General features: G+C 39.8%; 1 protein-coding gene across 5 annotated transcripts in view; it reads right to left on the bottom strand.

Annotated features, from left to right (window-relative positions):
• LOC126091904 (serine/threonine-protein phosphatase 6 regulatory subunit 3) overlaps nt 1-15812 on the bottom strand; it is a 183393-nt gene that overhangs the window by 126571 nt on the left and 41010 nt on the right. For all 5 annotated transcript variants that reach the window (XM_049907219.1, XM_049907236.1, XM_049907245.1 and 2 more), the window contains one exon: nt 3688-3958. In XM_049907219.1, the coding sequence (XP_049763176.1) occupies nt 3688-3958 (271 nt within the window). The remainder of the gene's footprint in view (nt 1-3687; nt 3959-15812) is intronic.

Raw genomic sequence — 15812 nt, forward strand, 5'->3', positions numbered from 1 at the left:
TTATTACTGGTTAGCCTGTTGGAATCTACTAATGATTACCAGTATTTTGATGTTTTTTGAGAACCAGTGATGTTTAATTATTTGGGGAATCTGCCACCAAAGAACACTGACGACCCTGCCAGAGTAAAGCTCGGGCCACACTGCTGTGTTCAAACAGGTGCACCTGAGTATAACTCAGGCTGTAATTTTCTCTATGCGCAAGCCACACATCGCTAGAAAACTGGACTCATTTAGTACGAGAACAACATATGGACATCTCGCTATTTGCTCCTTGACAGGTGTTGTCTTCAGTTGTTAATTTCTAAAATAATTTTGAAACAAACAGCAGTGAACGTAAGAGCTGTTGTCATGATTGATTCAGCCAATGTGTGTGCATGTAGCAAGTTTTGTACTTCAACTAATTAGATTTTGCAGTGTGCTGTAATTCTGATAAAATGTGTCACATTCTTTGGGTGAGCAAGGAATGTTTGGAAGCTTGAGAGGAAGAATTCAGTGATTTTGAACTGTAGGGAAAAATATCTCAATGGGGACAGGCTGAAGAAATTTCGTATTCAGGTAAGCTGCAGTCTGCTTCAATTATTCATAACTACTCTTGTTGCTACAAAAAGTGCTGCTGTCATTATAATTTAGTTTTGTTTCATTTGTCTTAATCTCTTCTGTTTTACAGATGAAGCTTATGATGAAACAGAATACAACATTTGTTTCCAAGATTTGTTTGGAGAAGACGAGACAATTTGCTGGCTAAATAAGTAGTAAAGAACTAGTATTGTCTGAATGCAACGTATCTCTCTGCCTGCCACAATACTTCAGTCTTTTCCATACAAAAGACAATTACATGTGAAATTGCTCAAGAGCTCACCTTCCACTTTTGTTTTTTAAGGATAATTTTACTTTTCACCGTCTTTATGTATTAGCCTTTAACATACATCAAATACAAATGTGCCGTAACATTTTAAAAGATGGCATAATTGGCTGGTTTCCTGGGCCACAATTTTTCTGACTGCCTGGACCTCAAAGTGTTAAACACGCAATAACTTCTCATTATTATTGTTGTTATTTTATTTCATGCTTAAATGCCTATTTATAGGACAATAATTTCAATTATTTGTATGTTTTATTTTACTGACTGAATACCATATTTACTCGAATCTTAGCCGCACCTGAAAAATGAGACTCGAAATCAAGGGAAAAAAAATTTCCCAAATCTAAGCCGCTCCTGAAATTTGAGACTCGAAATTCAAGGGGAGAGAAAAGTTTTAGGCCGCAGCTCCAAATCAAAACAAAGTTGGTCCATTGTAATATGAGAGACAATTAGGTCGAATGAATGACGATACAGTTACAGTAGTTTGGTTCGAATCGTAAGCTTAGTATTTATCTTTACCAGGTAGCCAGGTATGCATCAGGCACTCCATCTGTATTTATACGGGTACCCTTCCTTTTTCACATGCTTCGTCTGGTTTGAATTGATTGCTCATTTTTCTTTGATCTGATAAGTGCCGTTCTCTTTATTATAGGGGTTTACGTCACTCTAAGCTGAAAATGCAGTACTGTACTGTGTCATGCATTGTTTGTCGCATTCTGATAATGATTGTTTACGGTCTGTCGCCGCTCGCAGCAGGGCTTGCTTTTGTGCACGCTACCACCGCTTACAATTAAATAAAATTAAAAAAATAAATAAATAAATAAAGAGAGAGAGAGAGGAATCGTCTCATTAGTGAAACAATGGCAAGAGACTGCTATTTGTTGTTACTTACACTGCTGCTTTCTTTGATAATGATCAACAAGAACCAAATAATAGACTGCGTATGATAGAAGATCTTCTGAACGAGAGTTTAGCGAAAATTTTTCTCCATTTGAAAATCTTTGCAGGCGCCTCTTTTAGTACATTACATTCTGCACCGAAATTAGAGTCATCTTAGATTTAAAAATCTAGTCAATTGCCGTGCTTCATTTCTGACTGTATCACTATTAGGCATAAGAATAATACAAATATAAACATGACATGATATGTATATTCTTCCGCATTTGCTGTTGTCTCACTCTAGTTTTGTAGTTTATTAGGCAGACAGGATTTAAATGAGATAGCAGCAAACACGAAAGAATACATGTAAAATACTTATATTCATATTATTCTTATGATGAAGAGAATACTATCACCAGTCGGATTTTCATAGTACATTGAAATGCTGCTACATTCGAAGATGAACAATACGAAATTTGTATTTACTTCATTGGATAATGTATGAAAATGCAGTGGTCGAAACTCGGGGCGAAGAAAAAAGCTAGTCTTCCACTTCTTTTTTTTAATTTATTTACTGACGCAGAGATTTTGGCGCCAGTATTTATCTTTGTGCCTGCAAAGCATGTCTATGTAGCGCTACATATATTCGATGGTAGAAGTTAGTTGTGGCGGCACCTACCAACATTTTTCAGAACTTCCGCTTACTTTGCACTCAATTCTAAGCCGCAGGCGTTTTTTTGGATTACAAAAACCGGAAAAAAAGTGTGGCTTAGATTCGAGTAAATACAGTAAATCATTTCGTGTCACCTACCATAAATCATGCATATAAAAAAGAGGGGCAATCTTCTTTATCATTTTGTTGATGTTACATTTCTTTCAACCTTTATCTTATTTATTTTCAAATAACTTGCCAAAACTTAGATAATTTAGACAGTGGGATCATAAGTTAAAGTAATTTGGTAGCAAGTTTAGCTGCTGGACATAAAAGCATATGGTGCTTGAGGTGACTGTATGATAATATGGGGCTAATATTCCAAACAGTCAGTCTCTCTCTCTCTCTCTCTCTCTCTCTCTCTCTCTTCCCCCCCCCCCCTCACTCCTTGTGCATTTGTGTGTGTGTATTACATTTAACTTCCTGATTCTGTCCAAATTAATGCCAAACAGAACAATTGTTTCCAGATAAGAGTTAACTTTCAGTAAGTGAAAGTAACTATGAAAAAAGATCAAAAAATTTACAGAAACCTGCTGAGTTAAACAAGTCAGAAAAGAAAGCATACTTAAACCACATTAATGATGTCACCATTCTAGTTCTAAACTTTGTGACAAGACAGAGCAAGTCAATTTAAGCTTTTTTGGTTCCTTTTCAGATTAGTATTTCTGATTGGTTCTGGTCTAACTGTCCTTTATGGAGATCAATGGCTCAATATTAACTGTAATATGATCCAAATTCTTTTCATTTATTAATTAAGGAGTACAAAGACAAATCCAATTTTGATACCTGTCTGGTACACAGTTAATAAAATCGAAATAATTAGAATGAAATTCATGAAGAAAATATGTTGGAATGAAAGTAACAAAATTGTGCAAAAACTTCAAAAATAGAACAAGAATTTTATAGTCAACCCCTTGGAAGCGATGATTGAGCAGAACATTCAACTTCACTTGCAATTAATGTCTACCTACAACTTCCAGAGACAGGCTAATAACACTACAAAGCTCATACAGTGCTACTACACGAAGGGCAAAACACAGCAGCAAAAACAGCAAAGCACGAAGGTTAATCAAGAGCACTCAGTATTTTAAGGCTGACAGACCTCCACATACTTATTCAAAGCTGAGTCAGGTTCTGAAGATACACTATCTGTAAAATTAATTACACCTGACTATATTATATGCATTTGGGTACATCAAAAAGAGGATTATACAATGTAGTGAAAGGGACTCACCTGCTCAGCTTTTCTTGTAATAAGCACGCTTAGTAATTTACTGAAGAACGAGGCCAACAATGGATTTAGTGGTGCATCTCTCTCAAGGAAGCTGTACAACTTTTCAAGTAACGTTTCATTGCCAGCAATTCTTTCATTAATTGCTGGCACATCACAAGTCAACAGTTCACATGCTATATTCGGGTATTTATATCGAGATCTTTCCTCTACATTATCAGGAGGATCTAAAGTTAGTGATATCAATTCTTCCATTACACTTGGTCTTGATAAGCTGAAACAAAGAAAGAATATATCATAATATAATAATACAATATTTTCAGCTAAAATGGTGAGCAAATCTGACAGAAAATCAGCTGGAGCCATTTCATGTGAATATAAAACACACTGTATTAAAATGTGGTGCACTGTGAACTGTACGTTACAAGCACCACACAGTGGATTGTCCTTCCACCGTAGCAACAATCTGTGAGTCAAAGGGCTGTGTCCTACATGAAGACACATGAAAAGGACCTCATCCTGCCTGCATGGTTGGAACGAGGTACATCATGACTGCTTTACTAGACGTAGCTTATGGTCTGTCACTTACAGTCACTCGTCTTCTAATCAGTGCATGAATGTACCTCAACAGCAAGGTGATGGCACGAGGGGGGATGGCACACTGAACTGTCTGGTGATCAGGACATGCCTCCTTGGCTGCTACATCTGCCATTTCATTTCCCTTAATACCCATGTGCCCTGGTACCCAGCAGAAAGATATCTCCTTGTCCAGCCTCTGTAGCTGGAGCAGGGTGTCCTGGATATTTTGGACACGTGTATCTCCTGGTTATAAGTGTTATACACATATAAGAGCACTGAGGGAGTCTGGACATACGAGGAGTTTAGCAACTCACCTGCTCCAGTACCCTCAAGATCACATATATAATTTGGAAACTTGTAGGAGGCTGCCATTATGAAGGAGCTACTAGCAGTGACTGACTGGAATGTTAAGGTAAGATCTCTCCAGGTAACACTGCCTTGTCATAGCACTGACCATGTGGGTGGAGAGGCTCAAGTGTTTGTGTGAAGATGAGAGCTAGACCAGCTATAGTGGAGCTATTGGCAGGATCTCCCACACTGAACAGGTTTCAGCAGATGAACTAGACAAAGCGTCTCACGTACTGTCCCATCTCTCCCATATGCATTCCTACAGACCTTTCCCAATCCTCCAGGGACCCCATCCAAGGTGTGATGCCATCCATCCCAAGAGGTGCATGGTACATAGGAAAATGTGTCATAAACAGAGCCTCAGGGATACTGGGAAACCTATTTGAGTAATGAGCTTTGCACAGTGTTGAGCTCCTTGGTGTCAATCTGATGTATCCTCTAATTCTCATGGGACCAAAATGGGGAACACAGAAAACAAAACAAAAATAAAGTGATTTGATGAGACCTGAAACATCCAAGCATCATGGTTGGAACCTATGCAAACTGTTTTTGCAACTGGATTGGGTGAAAGACCAACGAGGACGTGGAAATTGTCACTGAAGTTTGACCAGGTCAACATCAAATCCTTGCCTGGGACTGAAGAGGAGGAAACATCTCAGATAACACAAAGAAAAGGAAGATGAACAACGGCTTCCTAACCATAAATGGAGGCCAGCAAAAGGTCTTGGACGAAGAACTCCAAAAAAACACTGTATCAAGAGTGAAAGAGGTATACAGACCCCTTGCAATTCCAAGACAGGGAACAAGAGAAGAAGGAAGTCTAATACTCCCACTTCTCAGAATCAAGAAAGAGGAAAGAAACAGGGAAACAGTTCTACATCTGCATCTACATACATACCAGATGCAAACCACTGCACGATATGTGGCAGAAGGTACCTTGTTGCACTACTAGTCTTTTTGTACCACTACTAGTCATCTCCTTTCCTGTTCAACTCACAAATAGCAAGCGGGAAAAATGAGATCTTATATGCCTCCGTAGATGACTAAATTTCTCTGTCTTCCTGGTCCTTACACAACATGTATGTTAGCAGCAATAGAATTTTTCTATAGTCAAGTTTAAATGCAAGTTCTCTTAATTTTCGCAACAGTGTTCCTTGAAAATAATGTCACACTCCTCCCCCCCCCCTTCCCCCCCAGGGGTGGGGATGCAAGTCCATGCCCCAACTTCAAGAGGGTCTATCTGGATAAAGATGCTCTAATAATGTTTGTGAAGAGATGGCAATAGTGGGCTGGCTTAAGGAGGTGGTGTCCTAAGATAACTTCTTAAAAATGCTCCTCCAAAGACACTGTTCGAGAAAGCAACAGATGCAGAACCAGGTCTCAAGCAGAGGACTGGAAAGTAATCAACTGTAATATTGTATCTGTTGGCCAAATACCTTATGGTGAAAGTCAGTGACAAACCCGCGAGGGCAATGCAAGAACAGGATCCAGATTACTGTCAGGATAATTAAAAGACACCACAAGCAACCATAGCAGCAAGCTGGCAGCTGCAAGTGTTGCAGATAAATCATCCTGGAACCCTATTAAAATAAAGGGGTATGCAGATAAATCATCCTGGAACCCTATTAAAATAAAGGGGTATATCAGGTTTCAAATGACGTCAAGGAATGTTGGTTTATGCTAGAAATCTAACTCCACAACATGCATTTATGTAAAGAATGAGATTACATTTATGCCGAAGGCAGACTTTTGTTCCAAGGACTTAGAGACTACCTTGATGAGAAAGTGTAAGGAAAAATTCACGAGAGAAACCCTATTGGCCTCAGTTTACCTACTTTACAAGTATAGTGCTTCTCCTTCCCAGGAAGTGAGGAGACTGGTAGATAGCTGCTCACAGTTGAGTGACAATGGTTGGTTGGTACGGTTGGGATGCCAAGGCCCACAAACTGTTGTGGGGAAGCAGTGACACTAGCAGCTAAGACGAGTATCTACTCTAAAACCTGCTTGAAAGCAACTCTGAGATCTTTAACAGGGTGAAGGAACACATCTTTAGCAATAGAAGAAAAGAAGTAATTGACATAACTTCTGGGTCCATCTTAATAGGTAACTATGTCATCCTTCTCTACACGTACATTACGTTTCGAGTTTGAAATGGGTATTAGACCATGGCCTATAGCAATCCTTGGATAATAGACTGGGACTCATGGGGGAAGACCTAAGCTCAAGATTATCTGAAGGCAGAACTTAGATAAAAATACCAGTAGATCTTGTGGAAATCGCAGGCAGAGCAATGTGTGTCATTTGACCACCAACAAGTGTACAAGCATGATGTACCTTGGCTGCACAATAACCTGGAATTGCAAAGGAAAAATGGAAGCAAACTGTTCAACATTGCACAAAGGGAAGGGAAGGAAAATGGGAAAAATGTTGGAAGACCTTCATCAAACACAAACTTTCAATTACGCAAGCGAAGTTATCATCTTGGAAGGTATTCTGTGAGGCAGTAGGTACAGTTACTTCTAGTTCTAGTTCTACATCTTTTAATGCTACTGGTCATTTTCTTTCCCGTTCCACTCACAATTAACATCAGGGAGAAACAACTGTTGATATGCCTCCATGCTAGTCCTAATTTATCATACCTTATCTTCAATGTCTTTACACAAAATTTAATTTGGTGGCAGTAGAATCATTCCACAATCGGCCTCAAATGTCAGATCTCCAAATTTCCACCACAGTGCTGTGTCAAAAGAGAGTCTTCCCTCCAGTGATTCCCATTTTAGATCATGAACCATCTCTGTAATACTTGCATGCTGAATAAAACTTCTAGTAACAAATCTAGCAGCACACCTCTGAATTGCTTCAAACATGACCTGGTGGGGATCTTAGACACTCAATACTCAAGAATGGATCACACTAGTGTTTTATATGTTGTCTCTTTTATGGATGAGCTACACTTCCCCAAAATTCTCCCAATAAAATGAAGTCTAGCATTCACCTTCCCTACTAACAACCTGATGTGCTCATTCCATTTTGCTTTGCTTTGCTCTGCAACATTACACCTTGATTTGACTCTGTCTAGCAGAACCTTACTAATGCTTCACTTGAAAGTTACAGGATTGTTTTTCCTACTCATCTGCATTCTCTTACACTTTTCTACATTAAGAGTAAGCTGCCATTCAGCACATAAAACTACATATTTTATCCAAGTTATCTTGTGTACTTCTACAGTCACACAATGGCGACATCTGCCATACACCACAGCATATCAGCAAATATGCCTAAAATTGCTGCCGATCCTGACCCCCAAATCATTTATGTATACAGAGAACGGTCCTCACACTTACTTGTGACACTCCTGACAATAACTTTGTCTTTCATGGACACTTGCCGTCAAGGACAACATACTGAGCTCTTTTACTTAAAAGGTCATAAACCTAAACTGTATGCTTAGACCTCCGTCAGCAGTCTGCAATATGACATCCATGTCAAACGCTTTTCGTCATTTGTAGGATATCAAGTGAGAAAACAGTAGTTTCACATGAGTGATTCTTTATAAATTCATGCCAATTTGGGGACAGAAGATTTCCTGTCTTGAGGAAATTTAATATATCTGAACTCAGAACGCGTTGAATTCTGTAACAATTGATGTTAAGGATACTGGGCTGTAATTATGCGGGTCCATTCCTTTACCTTTCTTATACACAGGAGTTATCAGCATTTCTTTCCAGCCACTTGGGACTTTTTGCTGGGCAAAAGATTTGCAATAAATGCAAGCTAAGTGAGGGGCCAATGCCCCAGAGTACACACTCTGTAAAACTGAACTGGGATTCTGTCTGGAATTGATGATATATGTTTTCAACCGCATGAGAAAACACGGTGAGCATATTCCCTGAGGGAGAGGCAGAGATCTGGCAGAGGATTGCACATTAGAACTGGTAATCCCACCCACAGGTGATATCAGGAGGTCAACATTCATCACATGCAAAGATAATGGGCTGCACAGGATGATTAGGGAATTGACAAACAGCAACTGCATAGGAGATCACGGGTTGGTACCATTGGAACTGAAGAAGTAAGATCCCCCCTTCAGCAAGGAGACTATCTTTGGGACTAGTTCGGAAGGCACCAGTGGCCAGATAAACTCCATAATAATGGGGTGGGTCTAACAATATCTTAGCCAAAGGCGCTGCCAAGCCATAAACTGCCCCAAGACACATGAGCCAAGGAAGCAGATAGTGGTAAGCTTCTGTGTGTGACTAGCCTTTAGTTAATGAATATAGGGCAGCCAAGCCAGGTTTTTTTTTTTTTTTTAACAACAAGATTGCCCAAAAAACTGAACAGTGCAATAACTTCCAAGCACTGGGCACCTAAGTATAGTCTGGAACAGACTGGACCATGGTACAACAAAAGAAATGCATAACTGCCATTTATGCAGGACACAAATGGAAACCACAGGAAAGGATCCATGCAGAAGCCTATCAGATGGTGCCTTGGAGCTGGTGTTCAACCAAGGCTACAGTGTGGTATCTGTACCAAATGTAAAAGTCTTTGACAAACAGCACAATGGTGACCGGCAGCCTGACAGACACCACTAGCCCACTGACGCTGATGAAGTGTGCGACACTCAGGACAGAGCACTGTGGGATGCTGTTCTTTTGGACCCATGACGTGCTGAGGGAAATACTAACTCTGACCTAAACAATTGGTGGGATAAAAAATGACAAAAATTGTTAAGGAGTGACAAAAGCCCCAGCCATGGAGAATAAGTAAAATGTGATGGTGCCAAGCAGTGTCATATGCCTTCTGTAGGAAAAAAAAGAACTGCAAGGTGATGGTGTTTAGAAAATGCATGTCAGTTTACTGTTTCCAGTGAACCAGATGGTTGTGGATAGTGCCTCCTGGAAACCATACTGATAAGGGGACAAAAGAGCCAGAGACTCAAGAACCCATCATAATCCAAGGGCGAACAATCTTTCAAGCAGCTTTCAGACCATGTTGATGAGGCTGATCAATGTGGAGCTGTCAAGAGACATCTACATCTACATGGATACTCTGCAAATCGCATTTAAGTGACAGCAGAGAGTTCATCGAACAACCTTCACAATAATTCTCTATTATTCCAATCCTGTACAGTGCGCAGACAAAATGAACACCTATATCTTTCTATGCGAGCTCTGATTTCTCTTATTTTATTATTATGATTGTTTCTCCCTATGTAGGTAGGTCACAACAAATTATTTTCACATTCGGAGGAGAAAGTTGGGAATTGAAATTTCGTGTGATGATTCCGTAGCAACGAGAAACACCTTTGTTTTAATGATATCCACCCCAAATTCTGTATCGCTTCAGTGGCACTCTCTTCACTATTTTGTGATAATACAAAATGTGCTGCCCTTCACTGAGCTTTCTCAATGTACTCTGTCAATCCTATCTGGTAAGGATCTCACAACGCACAGCAGTAGTCTAAGAGGGCACGGTCAAGCGTAGTGTAGGCAATCTCTTTAGTAGATCTGTTACATTTTCTAAGTGTTCTTCCAATAAACATGGTCTTTGGTCAGCCTTCCCTCCAACGTTTTCTGTGTGTTCATGCCACAAAGTTGTTGGTAATTCTAGTTCCTAGGTATTAAGATGAATTTATGGCTTTTAGATTTGACCGATTTATCATGTGATCAAAGTTATCGGATTCCTTTTAGCACTCATAAAGATGACCTCTCACTTTTAGTTATTTAGGGTCAATTGCCATTTTTTGCATCTTACAGATATCTTTTCTAAATCTTTTTGCAATTTGTTTTGATCTTCTGGTGGCTTGACTAGTCAATAAATGACAGCGTCATCTGCAAACAACAGCTGCTCATATTGTCTCCTAAATCTGTTTCTATAGATAAGGAACAGCAAAGGGCCTATAACACTACCTTAGGGAATGCCAGAAATCACTTCTGTTTTACTCGACAACTTTCTGTCAATTACTATGAACTGTGACATCTGTCACAAATCACAAATATAGTCACGTACCTGAAATGATAATCCATAAGCATGCAATTTCACTACAAGCTGCTTGTGTAGTACAGTGTCAAAAGCCTTCTGGACGTCTAGAAATACGGAATCAATTTGAAATCCCTTGCCAATAGTACTTAACACTTCGTGTGGGTAAAGAGTTAGTTGTGTTTTCACATGAATGATGTTTTCTAAATCTGTGTTGACAGCGTGCTAATGGACCATTCTCTTCAAAGTAATGTATAATGTTTGAACTCAATATATGGTAAAAATCCTGCTGCCTATTGACGTTAATTATATGAGCCTGTAATTTAGTGGATTACTCTTACTACATTTCTTGAATATTGGTGTGACCTGTGCAGCTTCCCAGTCTTTGCGTATGGATCTTTTGTCGAGCGAATGGGGTTATATGATATGATTGTTAAGTATGGACCTATTGTTTCAGCATACTCTAAAAGAAACCTAACTGGTATACAGTCTGGACCAGAAGACCTGCTTTTGTTGAGAGATTTAAGTTGCTTCACTACTCCGAGGATATCTACTTCTACGTTACTCACATTGGCAGCTGTTCTCGATTTGAATTCTGGAATATTTACTTTGTCTTCTTTTCTGAAATATTTACTTCGTCGTCTTTGGTGAAAGAATTTTGGAAGGCAGCACTCTTGTTGATACTATTTCCATTGCTATTGCATAGAGAAGATACTCATTGTGTCTTGCCACTAGCATACTTCACATACGACCGGAATCTCTTTGGATTTTCTGCCAGGTTTTGAGACAAAGTCTCGTTGTGGAAACTATTATAAGTATCTCGCATTGAAGTCTGCACACAACTTAGAGCTTTCGCAGATCACCACTCTCGGAGATTGTGTGTCCGTTTAAATTTGACATTTTTTTTTTCATTGTTTCTGCAACAATGTTCTGACCTGTTTTGCATACCAATGAGAATCAGCATACATTGTTAATTTGGAAGAAGTGGAGACTGTCTCTCAGGAAGGCATCAAAGTGAATTTTTATCTGCTTTTTTGAACTGGTGTATTTTTAGTTTATTTTTGGAGGATTGGGGGTTACAATATTCAATCTCGTATGACAACCCTGCATTCACTAATCCCTGTATCTGTTTTGATGCTTGTTATTAGCCCAGGCTTATTTATTGCTAAGAGGTCAAGTGTGTTTAAAGAACTGTTTACTATCCGCATGGGCTCATGAAGTAACTGCTCGAAATTTCAGAGAATGCGTTCAGCACAATTTCGGATAATGTTTTATGCATACCTCCAGAATTATACATGTATTTTTTGCCAACACATCGAAGGTAAATTAAAGTCACCACAACTATAATAGTACGAGTCAGGTACACGATTGAAATCAAACTCAAGTTTTCTTTGAACCTTTCTGCAATTGTATCACCTGTTTTGGGAGGACGGTAAAAGGATCCAATTATTATTTTACTCTGGTTGCCAAGAATGGCCACTGTCAATACTAACTCGCTGGAACTATCTACTTTGATTCTGCGACATGATAAACTACTTCTACCTGCAACAAACACACCAATGCCAACTGTGTCTAGCCTATCCTGTGCATACTGCGCTCTTCATGGCATCCAGAAGGACCTGTTTCACATCTGGACTGACTCCACACGGAGTGCACACTGGCTGTCTTCCCCTTCTTGGCAGCCATGTCCCTAAGGGGCCCCATAATACGCCTAACATTGGAGCTCCTAACTACCAATAAGCCCACCCTCTGTGGTTGTCTGGATCTTGCAGGCTGAGAGGTATCATCTGAAACAGGACAGGCAACTGAAACAGGACAGGCAACTGCATCTGGCTTAATGAGAGTGTCAGCCACAGACAGCACCTGGATCCTGTTTGTCAGAATAACCGCGGAGGCCTAACGTGCAGCCCCCTGGGAAGTCTTTTGCCGCCTGCTACACCACAAGGTGACCTCCCACCGGATCACGTGTGACGGGTCAACCTCAGTGTGAGGAGCAGCTGAGCTTGCCACCAGTGACTATCAATCGGAGAACTCGGATGTGCTGGACATCAGTTAGATCTCCAAACCGGACAACAGTGATGCCCATCCACTGCAGATTCAAGCTGTGTATCCAAAGCCATCACAGCCTGGAGCTGAGAGCGGAGTGTCACCAACTCTGCTCACATGCACACGCAACAGTCACAGTCCCTATCCATACTAAAGACCATGGAAAACTACACTACTCAGACAAATTGACTATTGACATGTGCTGTGGAACTCTACTGTAGACCCTGACAAAAACGCAAGAACTATGTCTAAGAAATTAGATTAATACACAGAGATTCAAAAACCCAGCCGCAGCAACGGCCACCTGGAACGATGGCCATTACCAGGTGCCATGATGCCCCAGGAAGATGGGTATCCCTCCTTGGCATCGACTGGGAACTAGTAACTCATGCATCAGTTGTTTGATCCCTGCGTTGTCAATGGGCTCAATCAAAATCATACACAATGAGCCATCACATCTGATTTGCTCCCGTATTGGCTCTGAAGTATAAATAAGACCCTATGAAGATATTGTGTGCAGGTGATCTTTAACACTGCATGCAGTAGGTCCTAATTAACATGCTCTTTCCTAGACAGTCCCTGATACACAAAAATTTTGAAAATGGAGGTCAAATGCTGAAGGAGATCGCAAATTACTTCAGCCAAAAGTTGGTGAATGAAAGAAAATTCCAAGAAAGGAAGGCAAAACCTCTAGGGAATAGCTGGAGCGACATCAAAGGCTGCCACCACAAGAAAGCATGATCAGGAAGGATATTCACAGATGAGAGATTATAGTACCAGAGAGGAAGTAGGTGTTGCAATAACCTGGGGCCTCATGTTCACTACACATGTACTCCTGAAAAGAGTCCTGAGCCCCCTGAGGAGAACATACTACTGATGCCAAAGCCACGTTTCAAGAGAAGTTCTGCAATCTTGAACTCATTACACTCATGGTAGGACTAATGACTGGCCATGGAAACTTTAAGAATACTGACATATAACGAATATAAAGGAAGATGCCCCTAAGCGTAGACTATGTGGTGAGAGGGATGAAATCTTACCATATTTAATCTTCCAATGTGAACTGACGGAGGTCATAATTGGGTCATTAACTCTTTAAGAAATAGTGTGTAATAAGGAACTAGCAAAGCATCTCCTACTATTTTTTAACGATACAGTCTGGCTTTACTAGAATCAAATGGAGAGAAACAGCACAATAAATTCAGTTTCGATGCAGGCAATAGGAGGCTAAGGCCACTGTTTTGCCCCCTGTGAAAATAAATGAATCAATCAAGAGCAAAGAGGTAGAAAAGAAACATGATCACTCTGAAATTTGCACATCATTTGATGCTCACAACATGAAGGCAATACAAAGAACGGATTAAATTTCTTGAAAAGGTGAGATCACCAATATACTGAAAAGGCAAAAATAATGAGTTGACAAATCAAGAAAAGAATCTTGATTCAATGCAGACTAGTTATACAACTATCATTTTCCAGGTACCCTGTGTACCGTAGTAATGTGCAACTGTTATTGTCAACATTGTGTAAAGGCATAACATTGCTTTTTACCAGTGTTCCACAAGTAGACTAACATATAACAAGTTAAGGAGTGTAGAGCTCAGCAAAATTGTTGTCAGAGTCTTGTCTTGCAAACAGCTTGTATGGTATTGAAAAATGATGAATGACAGGTTGTCAAACCACACCTAAGCAAACGACGCAAGATATTTGAGCTACCTGCATAAATACTGTGGACCAATACAGTACTCACTACCTAATGCTAAAGTTCATCTGGTCACAGATGAAAGGTTACACTGTGAACTGTATGAAAGAAGTCTCTTTTGGATTGGAAGCAATCGTTAAGATTGAGACACTTGTGACAATTTGGAAGGCAGACTTGAAGGGAAGGAACATGGACCAGTTTGAGAACAATGTAAGAAAAATGTTCAACAGAGCAATTTAAGATAACTAACAACAAAGATTATCTTCAACATGCTGCATTCCACCGCCATAAAATAGCATCAAAATGTAATTAAATTGAAGAAAAAAATATTTAAAGTAAAGGACCCCATAAGATTCAAGCTTCTAAGAATGGGTTACAGTGCAGTGCAATAACGACACAAGAAATTAGCAGTTTCAGAGGAAGATCCAGAGTACTACCCCAGTTAAATTCTCAAACCACAACAAATGAGTGAGTGGTAACAGCATAAATGGGGTTGAGAAACAGCTGATTAGTGATCCACCAAACTGCCCACTGCCATTGACATCCATTTGTTGTAGAATAATAACATTTACTGAGTTCAAAGGTAACGAGATATCTGGGGGGGGGGGGGGGGGGGGGGGGGGGGGAAGAAAAAAAAGACGACCACCTTCATGGCAACCTGCATGGACACAGAAAACAATGATGATGTGAAATCCCACTTTTTTTCACATGGCCAAGGACCAAAGCTATCAGGTAGATGAAGCATTTCTTATTTTCCAAAAAAACATTCACAATTTCTTTCAGTTTCACATAAGTTGTACTTCCCATTATCTAATGGCACAGTATGGTAATCAATTATTTAATTAACATGGGCAGCTTGACATACAGCTTCAATAATAGACAATATTCTTGCAAAAGAGGTGCATGGGTAAGAAAAGACAAGAGTTTACAAAACGCTTGGATGTACGATCAGATCTATTTTTAGTAACAACTGACTTAACTTTTTTTTTTAAAGACAGAGGAAATCACACATAGTCCTCAGTTGGATGTAAGAACTTACAAGGTGCACCTACTCTAAGAATATACAATAGAACCACACTAATCTGGCCTCAGATGGTCCAACTCCCCACTTGGTCTGACCATCCCATTTCCAGTGTTTGTTTGGCTTCACTGGTCTTTGCTACTGTCAGGTCTGAACTTGTCAATGAGTCACCATCTGTGATTTAAATCAGAAGGCAGTTGATCATTGCTAGATGTGATAGTTTGATCACTTTCAGTATGAATTAACTTGTTTCTTACCTGATCAGTATGCGTTAATGAGCAAGCATTTGTTTTATAAATAAGTGACAGGATTGTTCTTACATACTAAAGTGTGTAAAACTAAATGACAGTACCAACTACACATGAACATGTAATGTTGTCTTTACAACTAGATGTTGAGCCCAATGACAAGAATGAATGGAACAGTGCAGCTGACATTCACTGCACAATT

The sequence above is a fragment of the Schistocerca cancellata genome, chromosome 1, assembly GCF_023864275.1.
Source record: "Schistocerca cancellata isolate TAMUIC-IGC-003103 chromosome 1, iqSchCanc2.1, whole genome shotgun sequence".
NCBI lineage: Eukaryota > Metazoa > Arthropoda > Insecta > Orthoptera > Acrididae > Schistocerca > Schistocerca cancellata.